The sequence below is a fragment of the Rhagoletis zephyria genome, unplaced genomic scaffold, assembly GCF_001687245.7.
Source record: "Rhagoletis zephyria isolate East Lansing unplaced genomic scaffold, Rhagoletis_zephyria_1.1 Rzeph_scaffold_00783, whole genome shotgun sequence".
Classification (NCBI taxonomy): Eukaryota; Metazoa; Arthropoda; class Insecta; order Diptera; family Tephritidae; genus Rhagoletis; species Rhagoletis zephyria.
The window spans coordinates 40,880-50,272 of record NW_016157867.1 but is presented as its reverse complement, the minus strand read 5'-3'; the positions used below and the strand labels follow the sequence as shown (position 1 = coordinate 50,272).

Genomic DNA, 9,393 nt, shown 5'->3' with positions numbered 1-9,393 from the left:
TGCCAGACGTCCTGGTTTTCCAGGATTTGTCCAGATTTAAACAAATTGTCCTGATGTCCTGGTGTACACTAAAATTGTCCTGGTTATTTAATGAAGGTCAATGAAGACACCCATCTAATTTTTAGCAGATTTTTGCTTGAAAAAAGAGGTTAAGCTTCTGTCATTAGTAGTCGATAATGAAACATTTTTTCCAAAATGTTGAACAATATCTGGTGGTTTACCATATTTCTGTTTAGTTTATTTGGTTAAAAACTAATTTTGTATTTTCAGGTAAATGCCAAAAAAGTGCAAGTTCCTGAACAGGTACACGGCTGAGAGGTCCCACATACTACGCAGTAGATAATTTCAGGAGTTAAAATCTCTTCCAAAAGGACTTTTTGACAGTCATAGGAAACCCCCTTCTAGGAAGCATGCAGTCTTTATTGGGTAAGTTTTTAGAAAGGCTTCACTTCAGACAGCCTACCTAAATTATCCTTAGGTTATGCATATACCAAATGGCAAAACTGATCATGGATCGCATTGTAGGATAAGTGGAAATTTGCTAATGATGGTAAGGCAAGCACTCAAGACCATTTTTCCAAGTTACGTCACCGTCAAGAGAAATTTGTTTTTTTATGTTCAGAATTTGAGAGTTTCATCATCATCAATCCTTCAGTTCTACGGATTTGCCACAAAACTACATTGCTTATAATATCAGAAAATACTTCAAAATAATCCAACGCCAGAACCAAAGAAACTGTATTTATAGAGAATAAGTGTCCTGGTCGATGGGTTCAGGATTATGGCAGCCCTACGCTACTGCATCTGAGAGGAACATTTTGTAAGTGTGTACTGTAATATAGCATAAATGGACCACATTGTCCGAAGATTTTTGCAGAATGGCCAATAAGCTGATAAAAGTTGGTGTTGTGTGCTCGTTTATGGCTGGAATTCTCTGATTCTCCCAAAACTGGCGAACAAATCATAACAAAAGCAGCGGCATCAATACAAAAGCATAATCTTTCTCCACTGGTGGTACCAATAAATCGCAGGACATTCTCGATAGCCTGATAAAACCGTAATGGTAAAGAGTGACCATTTTCCTCTGGTCTCTGCGCGTGCGCTAACGAGGTCATTTGGTGAGATCGTATGCGCTCAACAGCTCCTGTACGTCACATTATCATGAGTATCATCGATTCAAGAGCTACATCTCGTTTCGAAAGAAAAATAAATAAATAAAAGTATAGAAAATTTTATTATGGTCGGAGAGCAACAGCATCAACAACTGAGTTGCTAGCTGAATTTCAAAGGTTGCATCTTAATCGACTTAAAACAATTGAAAAATTATTATATGATTTTATAATGCAAGCTAAGGGTTGAGACTGTTTTTTTTTTTAATTGCTAAAGTTTACGCATTCACGTACAGGATTTTCAATTAGACAAAATAGCATCATCGTCGAATTTTCTAAATCTTTTAGAGGCGTGGGTGGATAATGAGAAAGCTTTAAATATTCCTAGTAATTCAATTTAGAAGCCTAATGACGAGAGCAGAATAAATCATAACACACATGATGGAGCTCGTATACGGGTAGTTATCACGATTGAGAGAAATAGAGGTTGCGCCAATCACGGTACCGCTATTCCTCTCTCAGTGAATTTGACAGAATCATTGTTTGTATGACGTCACACTTGTGCAACTTGTTTACGTTTTCCTTGCAAAATTTTTTCTTCTTCTTCCATTCTTGCTTACGTTTTGGCATTTCTCTCTTGCAATTGCACCAGTGTGACGTCACACAAAAGTTATTCTCAAAAATCCTCTCTAATAGGGGCAATCTTGTATTCTATCATTCTTGGGTAGTTATCCACAAATAGAACTCAATGCACAAAAACTGGAATCAATAGTTGCGTTCGATAACAAAATTAGCCAACACCAGCCAACAATCAAAATCAAAAACCGGAAGAAGAAGACACACCAGCTGACTTTGTTTATGTTTTATTTGTAAACAATTCATGTTGCCTCCATGGAAGAAAAAAGGAAAGTGAACGTTCAATGTTCGCCAGGAACATTTCTAAGAAGTAAAAACTAGTTGGCACTATCATATAGTCACATAGCAGGCAGCCAAAAAGCATATAAATACCAAAACTCGTAAAATGCAATTTTGTTTGTTTACAAAAATTGCAACCATATGTTTTGTGATCATATGTTTTCGTGTTGGATAATTTTTGCTGACTAAAATTTTGCCAGTACAAAATGAACGCTTGCTCTCTCAATTTTTGTGTGTTGGATATTTTGTCGTTATCGAACGCCATCCAGTAAAAATTTGGAAAAACTATTACAAATTTTTGACTTGTCGAATGCAACTAATGTCTTTTCTAAATTGCTTATGAAAGCAGTTTGGACCAATAGAGAACAGATATATTTGTGGCAATTTATATTTCTCCCAATCAACCAGTAAATAAAGTTATTCAATTTATTCACGAGAGTTTAATAAAATACACACCAGAAGACCACAATAAAATCCGATGAAGGTTCCCTTCTACCGGGTGCGCACAGCACACATATGTTTTTTTTTTTAATGTACATCAAAAACTCACACGCATTAGAAAATGCTGGTAAGATAGGGTGCATTCCAAAATGTCAAAACACAAAGCATCAGTCTGTTTTNCAATAAACGCTTGCTCTCTCAATTTTTGTGTGTTGGATATTTTTTTGTCGTTATCGAACGCCATCCAGTAAAAATTTGGAAAAACTATTACAATTTTTTGACTTGTCGAACGCAACTAATGTCTTTTCTAAATTGCTTATGAAAGCAGTTTGGACCATGAGAGAACAGAAATATTTGTGGCAATTTATATTTCTCCCAATCAACCAGTAAATAAAGTTATTCAATTTATTCACGAGAGTTTAATAAAATACACACCAGAAGACCACAACAATAAACGCTTGCTCTCTCAATTTTTGTGTGTTGGATATTTTTTTGTCGTTATCGAACGCCATCCAGTAAAAATTTGGAAAAACTATTACAATTTTTTGACTTGTCGAACGCAACTAATGTCTTTTCTAAATTGCTTATGAAAGCAGTTTGGACCATGAGAGAACAGAAATATTTGTGGCAATTTATATTTCTCCCAATCAACCAGTAAATAAAGTTATTCAATTTATTCACGAGAGTTTAATAAAATACACACCAGAAGACCACAACAATAAACGCTTGCTCTCTCAATTTTTGTGTGTTGGATATTTTTTTGTCGTTATCGAACGCCATCCAGTAAAAATTTGGAAAAACTATTACAATTTTTTGACTTGTCGAACGCAACTAATGTCTTTTCTAAATTGCTTATGAAAGCAGTTTGGACCATGAGAGAACAGAAATATTTGTGGCAATTTATATTTCTCCCAATCAACCAGTAAATAAAGTTATTCAATTTATTCACGAGAGTTTAATAAAATACACACCAGAAGACCACAATAAAATCCGATGAAGGTTCCCTTCTACCGGGTGCGCACAGCACACATATGTTTTTTTTTTTTAATGTACATCAAAAACTCACACGCATTAGAAAATGCTGGTAAGATAGGGTGCATTCCAAAATGTCAAAACACAAAGCATCAGTCTGTTTTATTTCTAAACCACACTAGAAGAAGAAGTCTAACTTGCGCAACCTAGTAGAAAACTAGGATCTGACCGTAGTTGCCCACATTTCATATTTGCAAAAAAGTATCGATAATACTCGTACTTCCAAGTATTCTCAAAGCAAACGCAAAAAGTAAACAAAAATATGATCGCCACCTCTTCCTATTTGTAAATTGAATAGTCACTGCTCTTAATAGTTTTAATCTGATCTAAAGGAGTTTTTGGAATAAACTTCCGATAAATTAGTTTTACATGCGTAAATTAAATGTTTATAGCAAAAAGCTTATTTCCAAGTTTTTAAAAGCAAATATTTTATAATGATTTGACGCGTACATGTATTTATAAATAACTTTACTTTGAAAATGAAATGCAAATGTAGAAGACGAGAAGCAAATGTGGTGAAGCCCATTCTTTATTGGAAAGATAAGCTCTCTTTCATAAAAATGTTCTTCAAGAATGGGCTGGTTTTCACAACGAAAGTAGAATACATGGGTTAACGATGGCTGCCTTATGCTGGAGAGTGGCCAAGTTGTCGGGTCGGAAGACCATCCTCTTCCACCAATCAAAGGGGAGGCAAGATATTCGTTTTTCAATTATTTAAACGTTTTTACCCGAAGCCAATGTTGAAATGACCGCTACATTTTCTTCTAGACCAGTAGCTCACTAGAGCAAAATATGTATTAATTATTAGTTTGGGAGTATACATATCGACGCCCGTATGCCATAAACATAAATGTGTAAAAATGAAAATTTTGGGAAATCAAATTTGAAAGTTTTTTTTGCGAGACTTAGCTCTATGTTTATGCAATTGAAATTGTAAAATATTTACTTTTCGTGTACGCATGTTATTCTGGGTTTTGGTATAAAATAGAAAATCCAAAGATTAACCAAGTCAACCCAATAACTCAAAACTGATAAATTTGCACATTCATGCTTCTGACATGAGGGTGACGATAAGTGAATTAAAAACTTTAAAGGCGTGTTTCTCGGGTTTTCGGTTTATTCAGTGATTCAGTTCTCGATACTACTCAATACTCATGAAAAGTATCGATATTCTGTACTCGGTACTCGTATCGTTCTATCACTAGCCATAATAGCCTTTAGTATATCACATTGACTCACGCAGAGAAACTCAAAAGTATCTAAAGTTATACAAGCATCTACAGGGGTATCACCAGAGATAGTCGAGTTACTGCAGTTGTCCGAACCAATAAAAAAGTCATTTAACTAATGAGGGTGGATTGTGCACTGCTCTTTATTTTTCCCATGTTTGTTTAAAAGTTTCAAGTTGCTCCATAATTCTTTAGATGGGAGAGAAGGATTCAATTTATGTTTACAAAACCACCATTTAGCTTGTCTAATGGTAACGGTGGCTTCATTTCGCGCGGTCTTGTACGCACGCCACGAGGTATCAGTAATCGACCTTCTCCATTTGGCATGCATCTGGTTGCTTTTCTTAATAGCGAAACTTACTTTTTTATTAAAACAAGGGCAGTATTTATTGATAACGTTGGCAGTACGGACGGGGACATGACGATCAAAAAGAGTAGTTAAATTATTATTAAGGCATTCGAGCTTCTTGTCTACCGTTTCATAATACCAACATTCATTCCAATGCATAAAAGAACAATCAGAGAACAGTGCACTATTATCTAACGACGAAACTCACGATACAAGAAAGCAACACAAACTGCAGAACGTTCGAACACTACATCAACAGTACAGAAAATTAAATAATGGTCAGATATAAAAAATAATTGGTAAATTTTAAGAATATATGTCAGGTCAGAGATAATAAAATAATATAACAGGCTAGGCAAATTCATTAACAACGCATAGCCCAGCTGCTGAGATTTGATCACGCAGTTTGATACTAATAGAGTCATTGATAAGTAAATTGACATTAAAATCTATTAAAAATACCAGGGTTCGGAAATATTCACTCACCTTCGTACGCGAACATGAACGTATCAAATATTCCCTATTGATTCTCCTTCGCGAACGAGAAGCATAAAACAAGTCCAAATCGTTCGCGTTCGCGAATGTTAGGTACAAAACATTTCCGTTCAAGGCGAATTTATACAAGGTGGTGTTAACAGAACAAAAACAAAAATTACATCAACAAATTATACGCTCCTTGACAATCAGTACAAAGCCAAATTACAACAAACACATGATTTTGACAAAAGGTACAAATTCGCCGTGAAATCAGCGGATCCGATAACACCACCTTGTATAGATTCGCCTTGTTTCCGCTGTTGTTCGTACGCGTATGTATTGGTACATGATTCAATAATACAAGGTTCGATAAACTGACAGTTGTCTCTCTCGCATCGCCCCCTTAGCAGTGGCACCGTGTTGCTTCTATTCCAATGTGCTTGGAAAAATTGTAGCTTTGGTGTGAAATAGAAGTATAAGCTTTTGTGCAATATGTTTATTTGCATATGCATATGAAGCATATTTAACTGATGAAAACATAAATTGTTTTTAAATTGGATGTTTACATCAATCTCATAGTAGTTTTATTTTAATTTTGCGTTTAGTCTGAGGACACCAAATTAGAAAATCCTAAAAAAATCTAAGCAAATTTATAGCAATCGTAAGTGTGGTAAGCAACTTTACAAAAATTTAAACAAAATCATGGCACAGTGACAATCATAAGCGACAACAAAATATGTGGCAGCACCTTCAATCATGCCAGAAGAAATCGATCGTCGTGCAAGAAACATTGATATTTATTAATTTGAATTGGCATCCTTACTATAAAATCATGTATGCATATAAAGTCCATAAAATACACCAATAAAAATTTTGTGCTTTTTCAAATTCATAACTTGGCAATACTGCCTTTTGTTCGATGCTTCCTCTTTTTCTTGTCGAGTTCGTCTTGCTCTCTCATTCTGGTATTAATTGACGTCACGGCCAGTTGCTCTCAGCTCGATTGGCGCAATCTTGTATTCTATCATTCTTGGTGCGTTCGTATATGTACCTACAAGTGGCATCGATGCCTTCGCGAACGTTCACTGCTGCCGTTCTCGTTCATAAGTAGAGATAGAACTTTTTAGAAAAGTATCGATACTAGTACTCATACAGAATACTCTAAAAAAGTATCGATGCCAGTACTCATATTTGCAAAAAAGTATCGAAAATACTCGTACTTCCAGGTATTCTCAAAGCAAACGCAAAAAGTAAACAAAAATATGATCGCTTTGCTTTTTTCCCCTCTTCCTATTTGTAAATTGAATAGTCACTGCTCTTAATAGTTTTACAGCCTGATTCTCTATCTCGAACGAACAGCCAGACGAACGATTCGTGTCCAAACGAAATCGTTTGAATTCGGAAGTCTCTATCTCGAATGATAATTTTCGTCCATCCTTACGTTCTTACGTTATTCGCCCGAAAAGATCTGTCAAAATTGTTTTGTTTACTTTGTGTGTATAAAAGTTCAAAAATACAATATTTTAATATAATTATTTAAAAATGTATCAAGCAATAGCATTTCTTGCAAGTGAACGTTCGGACGAAGACGAATTGCGGATTCAGAGGCGGAGGCTTCGAGACAGTACAAATGTATTGGAATTGCCAGACGGCGAGTAAGTAGACGTGCATTTCTAGCATTCCATACAGTTGAAGTGTTATGTGGGGACGAAATGGGACCCAAGTAAAGTGGTCTGCTCTGGCTTGCACCCACATATCGCACATTTGTATGCGTATATTAACCAATAACATACATATTTTATTTTAGGTTTCTTAAATACCTTCCAAGTCAGCAAAAAATTATTTGGACACATTTTCAGCGAAATTAGCATCCATATGAAAGACACCTACCGCAATACTCACTTGCCACCACAACTGAAACTGTCCACATTTCTACGCTTTCTTGCAACTGGAAGCTATCAAAAGTCGGTGGGTAACGAAAGTGTCTCAGTAATGGGTCAGTCGACAGTTGCAAAAATAATAGCGGAATGCTTGGACATTTTTAAGGAGCAGGAGGAAAAATAAAACGACGTGAAAGAGCAATTCTTCAACAAATGTGGAATACCTGGCGTAGTTGGCTGTGTGGACGGGACCCACATGCGTATAAAAGCACCCAATTCAAACTGCAGACATCTTTACTACAATAGAAAGAGGTTTTATAGCATCAATGTAATGGTGGTAAGTACAAAACCCTTATAGCCTTTTTAATTCCACTATTTCAATACAATTCTGATTTCAGATATGTGATCACGATATGGTAATTACATTTGTTGACGCAAGACATCCTGGTGCTAACCATGACTCCTTCATTTGGAAAACCAGTGCCGCAGAGGAACAACTTCGATTGGCTTTCAATAATGGGGAGTCAAATACCTGGATACTAGGTATGGAGGAGGTAAAAAAGCAATTTTAATTGGGATAACAAACAATTTTTATTCTTTTCATTAGGCCCTTCGGGGTATCCCCTGCAGCTCTTTTTGATGACGCCGTATAGAAATCCATCAGATGTAGTACAAAGACGATACAATGATAAACACTGTAAGGTTCGAAACATCATTGAGCGCTGTTTTGGAGTTTTGAAGAATAGATTCCGATGTATAATTGGCTCAAGAGGGCTTCATTATTCCGCAGAGAAGACAACGCAAATTGTGAATGCATGTTGTGCAATTCACAACATCTGTATATTTTACAAAAATTATTTGTCTCTCATCCCAATCGAAGCTGAAGATGCTATTGAGCCAAATGATGAAGACCTAGTACTTGAGGATCTTTCTACAGTAGCAGCTAATATAAGAACACAAATAGCAAACAATTTATAATAAAATTTCTCTAAGTACACTTTTATTCACAGAATTCATAACATTTCATGCTTATTAATATTAATCCCTACTACTATTATTATAAACATAAAAAAATTTGGTTAAATTCAGCCAAATGAATTAATTCTATTCAGTTCAATGCTATTGCTAAAAAATTATAAACATCTAAATCATTTTAAGTACAGTGAGTGTTCTTGCCATTTGTTCAGCAAAGATAATTTTTTTAAATCAAGATGCCAAAAAAGAATAGACTGAGAGTTTAAAAAACTGGTGCTCATTTGTTCAACCGTAATTTTTAATTCGCTAATTGATTATAAAAACATGACTCATACTACAACAATAACTTCAGAAATCAGAGCTTCAAACTTTTTGCTAACTTTAGGGAAACTGCAAATTTCCTTCAAAATTGTCCTCTTTTTAATGGAAGTTGTCCAATAAAAATGTGATTGAATAGTGGACAGTTTTGGGGAAAATTTTCGGAACGTTCCTAAATTTTGCTAAATTTTTCTGATTTCTGAAATTATTGTTGTAGTATGAATCATATTTTTATAAAAAATTAGCAAATTAAAAATTTTCGTTGAACATATGGCCACAGTTTTTTTTTTTAAATCTGAGTCTACTCTTTTACGAAATATTGTACGCTTTGATTTAACAAAATTATAAAATATATAAATAAGAAACTAAACAAATTTGTCTTGCAAACTTTCGATAGCCTGAATCATAGCCGCTTCTGCCATTTTTTGCGCAGCTTCAGCTTGAATTTTTGCTGCAGAGGCTTTCTCCTTCGCTGACTCGGCTATAAGCTCCTGGAAAGTTCTCTTCCGGCTGCTTTGTGGCGCTGATGCTGCGGCTATATGCCTTTTTGGTGTAGTGGACTGCTGCCTGGTAGGTGTCACAACCCCAATTAGTGCAGCTGTGCGGGCCGGAGTAGTGACAACTATTGGGAGTAGCTCCTCGGGTGATGGTGGTTGAGGTGATTGTTC

At 35.5% G+C, this 9,393-nt stretch overlaps 1 protein-coding gene and 1 long non-coding RNA gene across 2 annotated transcripts; both read left to right on the top strand.

The window, feature by feature from the left end:
- The first annotated feature begins 272 nt into the window (after positions 1-272).
- On the top strand, positions 273-1,561 carry LOC108361521 (uncharacterized). The gene is made up of 4 exons (XR_001847312.1): positions 273-426; positions 526-550; positions 623-820; positions 878-1,561. It is a non-coding gene; the product is annotated as an uncharacterized LOC108361521 (long non-coding RNA).
- Positions 1,562-7,346: 5,785 nt separating this feature from the next.
- On the top strand, positions 7,347-8,455 carry LOC108361520 (putative nuclease HARBI1). The gene is made up of 3 exons (XM_017614150.1): positions 7,347-7,769; positions 7,831-7,975; positions 8,040-8,455. Exons 1-3 carry the CDS (start codon positions 7,689-7,691, stop codon positions 8,408-8,410), a joined length of 597 nt encoding a protein of 198 aa, XP_017469639.1. The 5' UTR covers positions 7,347-7,688; the 3' UTR covers positions 8,411-8,455.
- The last annotated feature ends 938 nt before the right edge of the window (positions 8,456-9,393 follow it).